The sequence below is a fragment of the Salmo salar genome, chromosome ssa08 (genome assembly GCF_905237065.1).
Source record: "Salmo salar chromosome ssa08, Ssal_v3.1, whole genome shotgun sequence".
Lineage (NCBI taxonomy): Eukaryota > Metazoa > Chordata > Actinopteri > Salmoniformes > Salmonidae > Salmo > Salmo salar.
Window position 1 is genome coordinate 8,931,311 of NC_059449.1, and position 14,880 is coordinate 8,946,190.

Genomic DNA, 14,880 nt, shown 5'->3' on the forward strand with positions numbered 1-14,880 from the left:
AGAAACCTTTGTTTGCAATTACAGATCATACGTTTCCTTTAGTTCTTGACCAGGTTTGCACACACTGCAGCAGGGATTTTGGCCCACTCCTCCATACAGACCTTCTCCAGATCCTTCAGGTTTCGGGGCTGTCGCTGGGCAATACGGACTTTCAGCTCCCTCCAAAGATTTTCTATTTGGTTCAGGTCTGGGCCACTCCAGGACCTTGAGATGCTTCTTACGGAGCCACTCCTTAGTTGCCCAGGCTGTGTGTTTCGGGTCCTTGTCAAGCTGGAAGACCCAGCAACGACCCATCTTCAATGCTCTTACTGAGGGAAGGAGGTTGTTGGCCAAGATCTCGCGATACATGGCCCCATCCATCCTCCCCTAAATACGGTGCAGTCGTCCTGTCCCCTTTGCAGAAAAGCATCCCCAAAGAATGATGTCTACACCTCCATGTTTCACGGTTGGGATGGTGTTCTTGGGGTTGTACTCATCTTTCTTCTTCCTCCAAACACGGCGAGTGGAGTTCAGACCAAAAAGCTGTATTTTTGTCTCCTCAGACCACATGACCTTCTCCCATTCCTCCTCTGGATCATCCAGATGGTCATTGGCAAACTTCAGACGGGCCTGGACATGCGCTGGCTTGAGCAGGGGGACCTTGCGTGCACTGCAGGATTTTAATCCATGACGGCGTAGTGTGTTACTAATGGTTTTCTTTGTGACTGTCGTCCCAGCTCTCTTCAGATCATTGACCAGGTCCTGCCGTGTAGTTCTGGGCTGATCCCTCACCTTCCTCATGATCATTGATGCCCCACAAGGTGAGCCCCAGACTGAGGGTGATTGACCGTCATCTTGAACTTCTTCCATTTTCTAATAATTGCGCCAACAGTTGTTGCCTTCTCACCAAGCTGCTTGCCTATTGTCCTGTAGCACATCCCAGCCTTGTGCAGGTCTACAATTTTATCCCTGATGTCCTTACACAGCTCTCTGGTCTTGGCCATTGTGGAGAGGTTGGGGTCTGTTTGATTGAGTGTGTGGACAGGTGTCTTTTATACAGGTAACGAGTTCAAACAGGTGCAGTTAATACAGGTAATGAGTGGAGAACAGGAGGGCTTCTTAAAGAAAAACTAACAGGTCTGTACCGAATTCTTATTCTGGTTGGTCGAGGTGATCAAATACTTATGTCATGCAATAAAATGCTAATTAATTACTTAAAAATCATACAATGTGATTTTCTGGATTTTTGTTTTAGATTCCGTCTCTCACAGTTGAAGTGTACCTATGATAAAAAATTACAGAACTCTACATGCTTTGTAAGTAGGAAAACCTGCAAAATCGGCAGAGTATCAAATACTTGTTCTCCCCACTGTATATAGACTTTATCGAAACAAATGAACATTTATTGGGGAACTGGGATTCCTGTGAGTGCATTCCGATGAAGATCATCAAAGGTAGGTGAATATTTATAATATTATTTCTGAGTTATGTTGACTCCACAAAATGGCGGGTTTGGTTTCGCCTCTGAGCACTGTACTCAGATTATTGCAAAGTGTGCTTTCGCTGTAAAGTTTTTTTGAAATCTGACACAGCGGTTGCATTAAGGAGAAGTGTATCTATAATTCTTTGAATAACAGTGTAATATTTTATCAACGTTTATGATGAGTATTTCTGTAAATTGATGTGCTCATTCACCGGAAGTTTTGGGAGGCAAAACATTTCTGAACATTACACGCCAATGTAAAATGGGGTTTTAGGATATAAATATGAACTTTATCGAGCAAAACATACATGTATTGTGTAATATGAAGTCCTATGAGTGTCATCAGATGATCATCAAAGGTTAGTGATTAATTTTAGCTGTATTTCTGGTTTTTGTGACGCCTCTCCTTGCTTGGAAAATGGCTGTGTGGTTTTTCTTGTCTCGGCGCTGTCCTAACATAATCTAATGCTATGCTTTCACCGTAAAGCCTTTTTGAAATCGGACAATGTGGTTGGATTAACGAGAAGTTCATCTTTAAAATGGTGTAAAATAGTTGTATGTTTGAGAAATTTTAATTATGAGATTTTTGTTGTTTTGAATTTTGCGCCTTGCTATTTCACTGGCTGTTGAATAGTGTGTCCCGCTAGCATCCCACATTTCCCAGAGAGGTTTTAAGTACTTTACACTACCGACGTTAGCAGGCTAGTTGGCTAGCAACCTTGCAAGCTGATTTGTAACAAATTCATAGTATTTGCTTGTAAGTTGGCTGATGACTACTGGTTTGAAATGTAATTGAAACCAGTAGTCATGAGTGTAAACAATATGGTTTAGTTATTTCTGTTGGAGTTTACATTATTGGGAATAGGCTGGCTTGCCTGGGGCCTCCATATTACGTCACACCGCACAAAAACATCTTCCGGCATGACTTCAGCATTCTGATGGGTTTTATGTAATAACTTAAAAATAGAAAAGTGAGGTAACTTTGCATTTGGACTTTTGATGCGTATACTAATGCAAATCCATATGTTACATTCGGTTATGCTTATGCTACCTACCCTTTAATGCAGGTTTTGATCTAAACTTCATAAGTTATCAAGTGGAATGGTTACATTCTATGTTAATAGAGTGGGATGGTTTTTCTGCTGGTGTATGCTGAGATAGCTCCTTTCTGTGAACTTCTTCCCGCATTGCGTACAGGTGAACTGCCTCTCTCCCGTGTGGACCTTCAGGTGTATCTTCAGATTGTCCTGGCGGGAGAACCTCTTCTCACACTGGGGGCAGCTGTAAGGTTTCTCTCCTGTGTGGACCCTCTGGTGCCTCTTCAGGTCACGAGTCTGGGCGAAGCGCATGTGACACTGGGTACAGCTGTAGGGTTTCACCCCTGTGTGGACCCTCTGGTGGATCTCCACCTTCTGGAGGCAGCTGAAGCCTTTGTTACAGAACATGCAGAGGAACCGTTTCTCTTTACTATTGCCTGATGTGGCTCCCCCTTCCTGAGCCTGGGCTCTAGCCTTCTCGTTTGAGTTCAATACCTGATCGAAAAGGACTTGTGAATCGGAAGGCCCCACCGACATGGACACTGGGTCGCGATCCCTGTGCGAATGTAAAGGAGAGTGGGTCGCAACATTTGGATTGGTCTCTAAGCTTTCCCTGTAATCTAAGGAATCTCTGCCCTGGGACTGTCCGTCTCCTAGATGACTATCTGCATTCCATGTGGGAGGAGCGTCGCCCTCCACTTTCACAGTCACCTCATCTACCACTATAACCTCCACTTTCTTATCTTGGCATCCTTCAGTGTATACACTACTACTGTACTGGTTCCAGTCCCCTCTAGACAGATCAGTCTGTGTCTCTAAGCCCAAGGATATGTTGCCAGCGTCCATCTCTGTCGCGTAAGAACAAGACAGATCATCACCGCCAGTGTCTAGCGCATTATCATCTCCGTTTCCGTGGCAATGAACCATCCTCTGGCTCTGGTGAAATACAGGTAAGTACTCTGAGCCGGGAGCTGGAGGACAGCCCAGTCTCTCTGGATCTGATCTGTGGTCATATTCTGTGTGCAAGAGCCTGTGGGTTTCAGTTAAAGTCTCAGGGTCCATCTCTGACGACGTTCGGTATTCCACTGACCCGATGCTGCATCGGGTCCTGGGCAGCGCTGGGGCGGTGATGGGGTTCTCTGTGGCTAAAGGGGCCGTTCTTTCGGTCTTCTCCTGCTTGACCAGAGACAATCCTCCAGGACCTGCAGCCTCTGCATCTGCAGACTGACGAGAAGAGAGGTGGTACATGAGTTGAATTGGATAACAATGTCATAGGGAAGTCGCATAAGCTCCTATATCTTCCTGAGACCCAGCAATTCAGTTTTATGTTCTTTAATGGACATTCGTTTTTGATCCGTATCGCTAAGGCCATACATGCCACTGTGTTAGGTCTTGTTGTACCTATGAGAGGACATTTTGGGCTTTTCAATTATCACGTGTAGCGGTGTCACCTTCATAATTTTTTCTTGTGTGTAATTATAATTTTTGTGAGTTTGATATTTAATTTTTTTCTAATAGGTAAATATCTCAGGAATAGTTTGAGTTTTCAGAGCAGTGGAATCATTTTCACATGAAATAAGATCTAATAAATGTTCTCTGTTCATATTTACTATCAATTTTTATGTCCAAACTTTTTTTTCTGGGTCTCTGGAGGCTATGGCAGGTAAATGTGGATATACAAAAGCTGAAGAACGGCAGGTAGCCTAGTGGTTAGAGCGTTGAGCCAGTACCCGAAAGGTTGCTAGATCGAATCCCTGAGCTGTCAAGGTAAAAATGTCGTTCTGCCCCTGAACAAGGCAATTAACCCACTGTTCCTAGGCCGTCATTGTAAATAAGAATTTGTCCTTAACTGACTTGCCTGGTTAAATAAAGGTAAAATAAAATAAATAAAAAGAACATACGCACATCCAGGTACTTTCCGCAGGTCCTGGAGTTGAAGGCAAACTCATGGAAAACAGAAAGGAAAACACAGCACACTGCTGCTCATGCTCCCAGGTGATATTTATTTACAACAACATGTTAGCAAGTGAATAGCTGAGGGTAGCAATGGGCATTTGAAATGATTTCACTATTTAAATAATATCATGATATTTTTGTGTTTTAAAGAATGTCTTTAAAAAAAATGTTTTACTTCAATGAAGATTTGAGAGAGAAGGTGCTCTACACTAAGGATGGGGGAGGGTTTAGAGAGGAGCAGGGCCAAGTGTGTGTAGCACGGAAGGAGAAAGTAGACAAACCAACTTGCGCTAGTTAGACGAACTTGTTGCTGCCATAGTTTATCTGTCATGCCATCCTGTAGTGCATGTCTTGACTGCATCGTTGTAAAGAAGCTAGCTAGCTACAGTAGACACCAAAGTTAGCCAGCTAGCTAGCTAAAGTAGCAAGGCTAACTGAGGCTATTTTTCTGGGCTTCCCTCCCTTGTCTACAATTCCGTTCATATGAAACAGCCTACCTGTTAGTTGATCATTGTAGCCAACTTAATTCTGTAACTTTAATTCCATTTTGCATTGATTAGAAAGCTCCCACTTCACTTACTACACATGGTTCCTCTTGATTGACCGACAATAAGTTACACCAGTGTGAACCGTATGTAGGCTACCGGTGCCTTCTTTTTTTAAATTAAAACTGTTTTATAAAAAAATGTAATGTAATGGTCTATCCTTGTAGGCTATGTAGCAGTGTCACATAGATCATTATTTAATTTTAGAAAAATAAATACTCTCCCTAGTAATCGAATAGTAACAGTTAGGATATTCGAATAACCATGCCCATCCCCAGCTGAGGGGAGCCTTTCTGAAATAAACTGGCCACATTTGCTTTACAAAGTAACAAGTTTTATGCAACACTATGACACTAACCTCTATCAAGATAACATGCTGGGTTGAGGTTCCACTCCCCTCATCAAGTGATTGATTGGTTGGTCATCTCTCCATGTATTTTGTTCCGCTGGCTTCACAAAGCTCCTGTGGCCTCCAGTGAGATTTCCTTCACCTGAGAGTGATTGGGGGAAAAGAGGTGCTTAGTAGAGCCTGACCGGTATGTTTTTTTGGGGTCCAATACCGATTCCGGTATTGGGGTGACAAAACTTAACGATACAGATATAACTACCGATATACTGTTACAGTGGAAAATTAGTGTAATTTTTTCCACACTGAATTCTCATAAATTGCTGTCCAATAACTACTTCAAATGTTGATTTCTTACATTGTGACAAATTACACATAAGAATGGCCGCAATTGTTCAGATAAGCATCAGATTACCTTTTTCCATATCGGTTAGTTTCAATTATCCGCTGATACCAAGATCGGTCGGGCTCTAGTGGTTAGATTAGCTACCGTGAATGCTCAACAGTATATTGTACACTATTGACACTGTCTAGAATTGGCAAGGATGTAAGGTAACACTTCTCATAACTTCTTGATATACTATTTATTGATTGATGTATTATGTGTCAATTTTTTTCATTGAGTAAACAATCGGAAATACAATAAACAAACATCTGGTTACAATATTATATTGTGTCTTTACGCAAGATAGCTAAGTAATCAGGGGAATTATTGCTTACTATCCAAGAACTGACCGAGCTCTCAAGAACCCAAGTGGGGTGTACCCAGTTTACAGCCGGCCTCCCAGGTTTTCAGTTGATGGTACTGATCCCAGCTTGCTCCCTCGAACTACAATCTCGACGACGGTCTGTTTAATCCAATCCGCTGCCTCGGCTACGACACATCCTCTTACCTTGCGCTCACATTTCCATTGGACCATTACATTCCACATTTCCTGTGTTTCTCAAAATACATCCGGATGCAACTTTGCAAGTGTATCTTTTCTATTTGAAAAATAATGTATTGCTTATATTAAACATTTAGTTTCACTGCTCTAATTACGTTGGTAACCAGTTTATAATAGCAATAAGGCTCCTCGGGGGTTTGTGATATATGGCCAATATACCACGGCTAAGGGCTGTGTCCAGGTCGCGTCGTGCTGAAGAACAGCCCTTGGACGTGGTCACTTCCTCGGGCCTTATTGCTTAAATAACAGTTACCGTCTATTTGATTGGGTTAACTAAGACCCAATTCTGGGTAACACATCTGAATATGTGTGCAGAGGGGAATGGGGCGACAGGCAGCACAGCCTCGGCCTTCTACAAAATGTACCTCTTGCCATTCCTCTGTATCGGTCGAGGATCTTGACACTACTGGGACTGGCAAGGACGCGCTCCCGTGATACCTTCAGTTCCAGTAGCTGTAGTTTCCTCTGCAATCCCCTGTTTTCTTTCTGGCTTTGAGTTATTTCCAAACTAAACACTGCATATTCATCGTCTATGAGTTTACAGATCTCTGCCACAGCTGCATTCGCTAGCACCTCCATGATGGAGGCTATTTGAGTGTGAAAAACCAAACAGTTAGCCATTGTTCGTTAACGTCAGCAACTAGCTAGCCAGCGTTACCTAGATAACTTATCAACTAAGTCCTGTCTCCAACGCGAATTACACACTGCCGGTGGTAGTGTTAGGGTTGAACTGGCTATTTGTATGCATAACCTTTATAATATACCGGGGAAGCTATGCTACAATATTAAGTACATAAACTACGGGTAAATCAACTGTTGAAGACAAGAAGAACTACAACCGGCAACAGGAAGTGCGTCACGACGCTGGGATCAGCCTGCACGCCGACGACAGGAGGAGCAAGTTTAAACCACGCTCCTCCTCCCTCGGACAGGCCAGCATTGAGCAGGAACTATCTCTGTCACAGTATAAAAGAGAGAACAATAGAATGTGACGTCCTCTTCTCTGTTTGCCCTGCGAGGTAAAACAGCGAGACCGTATACGAACAACATATTTACCATACACGTGTTTGCATTAATTAAAGTACAGATAAATCAGAAGTTACTATGTGCGGACTATTTTGTTCTGATACCAGAAACGAACTGTCGCAACTTTAACAGTAGGTTTGGGATATTTTATGTTCCAGCGTGTTAATAAACGTCTAAATAACAACAATAAAAACGCTAACATGGAAATTGTTAATGGTCACTGTTCACTTCCGTTTACACTTGAAAGGAAATTATCTTATTGGTTGGCATCATAGCTCAAAGGTTGTGGTTAAATGAAAAAGGTACGCGCACCGTTCTTTGAAACGCGGTACTGGTTTTTATACGGGAACAAAAATATAAACGCAACATGAAACAATTTCAAAGATTGAGTTACAGCTCATATAAGGAAATCAGTCAATTTAAATGAATTCATTAGTCCCTAATCTATGGATTTCACATGACTCGAAATACAGATATGCATCTGCAGGTCCAAAAAAAAAGTAGGGGTGTGGATCAGAAAACCAGTCAGTATCTGGTGTAACTACCATTTGCCTCCTGCAGCACGACATTTTTGCATAGTTGATCAGGCTGTTGATTGGGGTCTGTGGAAGGTTGTCCCACTCCTCTTCAATGGCTGTGCGAAGTTTCTGGATATTGGCGGGAACTATAACACGCTGTCGTACATGTCGATCCAGAGCATCCCAAACATGCTCAAGGGGTGACCATGTCTGGTGAGTATGCAGGCCATGAAAGAACTGGGACATTTTCAGCTTCCAGGAACTGTGTACAGATCCTTGCAGCATGGAGCCGTGGATTAACATGCTGATACTTGAGGATGACGGCAGATGAATGGCATGACAAAGGACCTCAGGATCTCGTGCAGTATCTCTGTGCATTCAAATCACGATAAAATGCAATTGTGTTCATTGTCCGTAGCTTATGCCTGGCCATACCATAACCCCACCATGGGGCACTGTTTTCAACGTTGACATCAGCAAACAGCTCGCCCACAAGACTCCCTCAACTTGAGACATCTGTGGCATTGTGTTGTGTGACAAAACTGCACATTTCAGAGTGGCATTTTATGTGGTCTGCGGAGACAAAATGCCACTCTAAAATGTGCAGTTTTGTCACACAACACAATGCCACAGATGTCTCAAGTTGAGGGAGCGTCCAATTGGCATGCTGACTGCAGGAATGTCCTCCAGAGAATTTTATGTTAATTTCTCTACCATAAACGTTGTTTTAGAGAATTTGTACATCCAACCGGCCTCAACCACAGAACACTGTATGGCCACTCATCACCTGTGTGATGATCATGCTGTTTAATCAGCTTCTTGATATGCCACACTGGACAGGTGGATGGATTATCTTGGCTAAGTAGAAATGTTCACAACGGATGTAAACAAATTTGTGCACAATATTTTAGAGAAATAAGCTTTTGTGCATATCGAACATTTCTGGGATCTTTTTCAGCTCATGAAACACGGGACCTACACTTTACACGTTGCGTTGATATTATATTGTTCAGTGTACATAACACAAAATCTCCTATGATCGTTATCTTTCGAGCTGAGAGCAGACTTGTTTAGAAATAAGTGTTAGCAAGAATAGAGTAGAAAATAATATAATTACTATTCCATCTACATTACCTCAGTGAGGTAAATATTAAACTGTCCTTGTTCGAGCCTAGGTTTAGTCTATTTCAAATGACAAGGTAACAAAGAGTTTTAATGAGGGGTATGTGGTTAATTACCTTATTACCCTAAGAAACTTCACATGATAACCATGTCAGCTAATGAATAATTCTCAGACATCCCCTGTGTACATCTCAAGCCACACTGCTATCATTTCTCCCCATTGTGGACACTCCTATGTCTGATAAGGTTACTCAGGAAGGAGAAGCTCTTGTAACATAGTTTGCACGAGAAGGGCCTCTCCTTGGTGTGAACTGTCTGGTCTGGTGCTCCTTCAAATAGTTTGCCCTAGCGAAGCGCTGGTTTCCATACTAATGCTCGGCCTCCCACGTTGTGATCCAATGACGTGAGGAGGTAGAAGCAGGAGCCACCAGTATTTGACCTCCCTCCTTGACCTCTAGCCATTGTTTGGGTGTTGTTGGGATTGTGTGCTGTGTTATAGGCTAGGCACCTCTCGTGGTGAATGCCCATCCTGACCCATCTGCATTGGTGGGGTAACCATGAGGTAACTGAGGAAGGCTATACCCAGGTCCAGGCCTTCTATGAACGTAGTCACCAGGCATTAGACGAGACACTGAAGGAGAAGACAGACATCCTGAAAAACTACCACCAGGGGGTCTCCCACCACACTCTGAAGGTTGAAGCCCAGGGTGACCTGCTCTGTTCATCATGGATAATGTGGTGTTTGTATCATAGCAACAAGAGGGTCTATCTCTATTAGCCCCAGGCCCTGCTTCATCCCTGCACTGAGACTGTGAAGAGAAGGGTCTGGGCTGCAGACTGGATCCCTGACTGGAGCCTCTGTCTCTCTGATGACCACCAGGACTGAGGTTGTTCAGTCCACCTGTCCACTGGTTGTGTTCTGTGTGGAGTCTCTGTCCCTCTTGGTTGGGTCCTGGTTCCGACTCGGAAAGGAAGAGCGACGGCTCCTGATCCAGGGTTCTGATCGGGGCCAGGGTTTGTGACCAGCCACTTCAGAGGTCCAATCTCTCCTGTCAGCAACACCGGATATCAGCAGGTCCTCATGGACTGCAGACTGTAAACACATGTTGAACAGAAAAGCATGAAGGTTTATATAAGAAATTCTTCGCTGTACACACAGAAACATGACATGATATTATAAAATGTTAACCACAGTCAAGCCCACCTCTAACACTGACTCAAGTACCTAACAATATGGAGCCATTGGAGTTTATTAAAAAAGTATCCATATGTGTTGATTCATGAATGAAGTATAATGTTTTGGTTCGCCTGAGATAAGGGAAACTCAGTCCCTGAGATTTATATAGATTTTTTTAAATAAGTCAGCACAGATTAGATTTTGTATTTAATTTCAACAAAATGGTCATACTCTAACCTTCTGGACTTGAAGTACAATACTTTTATTTCACAAAACGATATGTAACAAGAAGTATACATTTTCTCACTATGGTAACACAATCTTTTGTAAATCTGGTACCCTTGAATTGATAAAATGAATGTAAGAATACTTTGGAAAAGGTTCAACATTAAATTACACACAGCTTCACTACTTCATGTCAAGTAAACATGAATTAAGGCACTATAATTTCCTCATATAAAACACCAGCATCAAACAACAGGACAGGGTTGTCACTTTTCATCAGTGAAGCATTTTTACAGACACCATCACCACCATATCATCTACTCTGCCTCATCATACTACACAGTACCAGTCAAAAGTTTGGACACACCTACTAATTCAAGAGTTTGATCTGGGCCCGTATCCATAGTCTCAGAGTAAGAGCGCTGATCTAGGATCCCCACCTGCCTGTACTGGCTCTGACCTAATACCATTCAGACAGTAGTTGACAGTGGGCTAAACCTCAGTGACACTGTGTGTGGTCTGTGTGCTGCTCAGCTGGTTCCTCTGTGGGTTCAGACGAGGTGTAGTCTGGTTGTCCTCCATGACCATGGTCCCCTCAGGGTTCCCCAGACCCTCCTCCTTCACCAGCAGCACCTCTGGACTGTCCTCCTCCTGGAAGAGCCAGGTGATACAGATTACAGACATACACTTCCTCAGGCATGTACAGACAATAAACACACTTCTAGCATGGAGTGTTTACCCATCCCCACTACATTTGAGTCCTATACTGTAGTTACAGAATGACTTCATTGTTGTTAAACCCATCATGGTGGACATAAATATGTTGTGTGTAAATATGAGTCAGCAATGATAAGTCAAAAGTCATCATCAGACAAGCCTGACTAAACTATTTTGAAGTGTACATGTAACCGAGTTAAGAACATACCGTAAACTCACTCCATAGCTAGCTTGAAATGTTGCCGATGGAGCCATTCAAGAGGTACCAGTTGTAGGGCGAAGTAGTTTTGCACGCTGTCAAGGAGGGCAGTCATGTGTTTTGCAGAGGGTCACTGGTTCAAGCCCAGTATGGGACAGTCAAACAGTGGAGGAAGCTAAGTTGTTAGCAGCATACTGACTCCCGTCACATAGAGTAGGTGTTTGTTAGTGTAGGTATATTTAGTAAGCGTATATTGGTTATAATGCACTGTTGTGTGTATGCAGAATAGGGTGAAAGATGTGATGTACACTGAGTGTAGAAAATATTAGGAACACCTTCAGAATATTGAGTTGCACCCCTTTTGCCCTCAGAACAGCCTCAATTCATCGGGGCATGGACTCTACAAGGCACCGGAAGTGTTCCACAGGGATGCTGACCCATGTTGACTCCAATGCTTCCCACAGTTGTGTCAGGTTGGCTGGATGGCGCCTACTACTCGTGATGCTACGTTTGATACCAGAGCTCCGAGGCATTCGTCGAAATCGCTAAGCAGTTTACTTCGAAGCAGTGTGCCGATGCTTGTATAATTTTATCAGAAACACGTGACCAATGACGTCCCGAAACGTTTCGTTTTGCCGATTAGCCACCTGATTGGTTTGGTATTGGCTTCTGTAGAAGACAAAAATGCTACCCTATGCCCTATGCGACGTCATCTATAATAATTTGGCTGTTCTAAATGCTTTTGATCAGCAGGTGCCACTAGTGTACACTGTGTTGATCAAAGCTTCGAGTAATGAACCTATTTTGGACACAATTGACTGGAAATGCTCAATGCTTCAGAAACCTTAATTTCTTCATCTACTGCCATACCCTGTACAAACACACTTAAATATTTTATCTTGCACATTCACCCTCTGAATGGCGCACATACACAATCCATGTCTCAATTGTTTCAAGGCTTAAAAATCTATCTTTACCCCATCTCCTCCCCTTGATCTATACTGATTGAAGTGGATTTAACAGGTGACATCAATAAGGGATCATAGCTTTCACCTGGTCAGTCTGTCATGAAAAGAGCAGATGTTCCTAATGTTTTGTACACTCAGTGTCTTCAGGGAGTCTCAATAAAAGTCAGACTGAAAAGTCACAGTGTTTATTAAACATAAACCAGTTTTAAATACACCATATGAAAACTACACATCTCAACTAAAACTCTGCATGAACTTGATAAACCGCATTCACTTTCTCATTAAAAGTGTATGGGGGGGTAGTTGAATGGAAGTAATGAAATAGGTATTTGTGAACATCATAGCCTACAAAATACAAACACAATATGTAGGCTTTTTAGGCTTATATATCACACAATGACTGGATGAAATATTCTCTCAAAGAATATTCAACACTGAAATCTGCATCTGTGGATCTTTTCTGCTGACAACAATGAAAATTCATCTTTGTCTTTATTGCAGGGTTTGATCTAAACGCCAGAAGCTATCCAGGGGAATGGTTACTTTCAATGTTATAGAGTGGAATGTTTTTTCTGCTGGTGTATCCTGAGGTAGCTCCTCTCTGAGAACCTCTTCCTGCAGTGCGTATTGGCAAACGGCCTTTCTCCCGTGTGGACCTTCAGGTGCATCTTCAGCTGGTTCTGACGGGTGAACCTCTTCTCACACTGAGGGCAGCTGAAGGGTTTCTCCCCTGTGTGGACCCTCTGGTGCCTCTTCAGGTCACCAGCCTGGGCGAAGCGCATGTTACACTGGGCACAGCTGAAGGGTTTCACCCCTGTGTGGACCATCTGGTGCCTTTTCAGGCTGGACGAGTGGGAGAAACTGGCCCGGCACAGATGGCAGCTGAATGGTTTCTCCCCCGTGTGCATCCTCTGGTGGATCTCCACCTGTTTTGGGAAACTGAAGGCTTTCCCACAGAACGAACACGGGAAGCGCTTCTCTTTGCCACTGGATCTGCTGATAGCGTCACTACTATTGTCATTTGTCAATGGACTTGTGTAGCCATTTAGTGTTGAGGCACTGGCATTGTCTGAGGTCTGGTTTAACATTAGGAGAGTGTGAGGAGGACGAAGTCCAGGGAGTGTCTGTGTTGTCTCAGGGTCCATGTTCCAGTTGATAGATCCTATAGAAGGCAGGCTGAAGGCAGCACCTGTTAGGGGGTTAACCTGAGGCTCCATCAGTCTCTCTGAATCACAACTATAGGAGCAGGAGGGAGCATCGCTAGCCGAGTCTGTGTCTGTTCTCTCCAGCTGAATACAGACACCTCCCCATCCTCGCAGACCTAATCTACGCCTTGCCCTAGTCTCAGCCAGTCTGTTGTCATGGAGACTAAGTTCAGATGTTGTTTTGTGTTCCACTGTCTGTTTCTGGTTGTAGTTAACAGTGTTGTTCCCCAGCCCAGAGTTGAGGATGCGGTTCCATCTGTTGACCTCCACTATATTGCCTCTGGTCCTGGCCTGCTCAGTGATGTTGACCCCTGGGATCTTGGCTGCACCGGTCTTGGAATCCAAGATGGACGCCCAGACTCCTCTGTTAGCCTCTAGCCAAACACCTGCGGGAAGAGGTTACAAAATAGACTTTATAAACATGGCAGAGAACTCTACATATGGAGTTTTATGGAAAAAAATCATAGGCAGGTGCATCACTATTCCCATTGAAGATCTATTACTGTATGTAGGCTATATGTATTTCTCCCTTACCTTGCTCCCCCATCTTTAGTCCACTCAGCAGATCAATGCTCTCTGGTCCGTCTTCTACTGTCTCCTCTTTGACCAGCAGCAGATCAGGCTTCCCATCCTCCATGTCTACTGACTGTAAGAGATACAGAGTGAGATGATGTTGGATCAAGAAATCTGATATGAGCACCCTGCTATGGAGCATCTTCTGATTGGGCAATGAGGGATTGCTATGAGTCCTATGCAAATGTGTTAGTCGATTTGATTACTTGACACGCTTTAATGATTTGATAAGTCAAAGGAATGGTCCCACACTTAAAACAAAATTAATCAAGACCTGGGCCAGTATCCACAGTCTGAGAGTAAGAGTGCTGATCTAGGATCAGGTCCCTAGCTGCCTATATACAGGGATGCAAACTGGTGAGGGCCCAAAAGGCACTGAAACATGCAAAAAAAATAAAAAATCCCTGCCAGGGGGAAATGCAGGTTTTAACTAATTAATTAAACAACAAAGAATATGGTCTACATGATCAGTCTCTGTGTGTAAAATAAAAAGTGGTTAATGTGAACCTAACTCACAGCTAAAAAATTTAAGGAAAGCAATCCAATGTTATTTGTTGCCTGGACTTTACGGCAAATGACACTCAAGTCTTGAGAAAAAAACAATACCATAATATTCCAGTTAGCCATGACAGCCTTTAAAATAAAACGCTTGTTACCATGACTGCCTTTAAAATAGAACGCTTGTTACCACGACAGCCTTTAAAATAGAACGCTTGTTACCATGACAGCCTTTAAAATAGAACGCTTGTTACCATTACAGCCTTTAAAATAGAACGCTTGTGACCACACACATCTAAATATTGCAATTGGGGGAAAAAACATCTTAACGTAGAAATAGAATGAAACAAACAGGCATT

The 14,880-nt window shown here is 43.1% G+C and overlaps 3 protein-coding genes across 7 annotated transcripts in view; 1 reads left to right on the forward strand and 2 right to left on the reverse strand.

Moving 5' to 3' along the window:
* Positions 1-14,880, forward strand: part of LOC106610073 (zinc finger protein 214) — an 844,054-nt gene that overhangs the window by 583,514 nt on the left and 245,660 nt on the right. The window lies entirely within an intron of this gene.
* LOC106610081 (zinc finger and SCAN domain-containing protein 2) overlaps positions 1-14,880 on the reverse strand; it is a 482,712-nt gene that overhangs the window by 78,109 nt on the left and 389,723 nt on the right. Inside the window, exon 1 of one of the 3 annotated variants that reach the window (XM_045723153.1) lies at positions 6,659-7,113. The exons of the other annotated variants lie outside the window; for them this stretch is intronic. Within the exon in view, the coding sequence (XP_045579109.1) occupies positions 6,659-6,914 (256 nt within the window). The 5' untranslated portion in view covers positions 6,915-7,113. Of the gene's footprint in view, positions 1-6,658; positions 7,114-14,880 lie in introns of those variants that run through there. 3 annotated transcript variants of the gene reach the window in all.
* The window catches only part of LOC106610126 (oocyte zinc finger protein XlCOF8.4), a 32,090-nt gene continuing 29,624 nt past the window's right edge, over positions 12,415-14,880 (reverse strand). The window contains exons 1-2 of one of the 2 annotated variants that reach the window (XM_014209297.2): positions 13,985-14,367; positions 12,415-13,836 (exon numbers count right to left, since the gene is read on the reverse strand). In XM_014209297.2, the coding sequence (XP_014064772.2) occupies positions 12,797-13,836; positions 13,985-14,165 (1,221 nt within the window). In that variant the 5' untranslated portion in view covers positions 14,166-14,367 and the 3' untranslated portion in view covers positions 12,415-12,796. Of the gene's footprint in view, positions 13,837-13,984; positions 14,368-14,880 lie in introns of those variants that run through there. The other variant, XM_045723203.1, reaches the window with a different exon arrangement.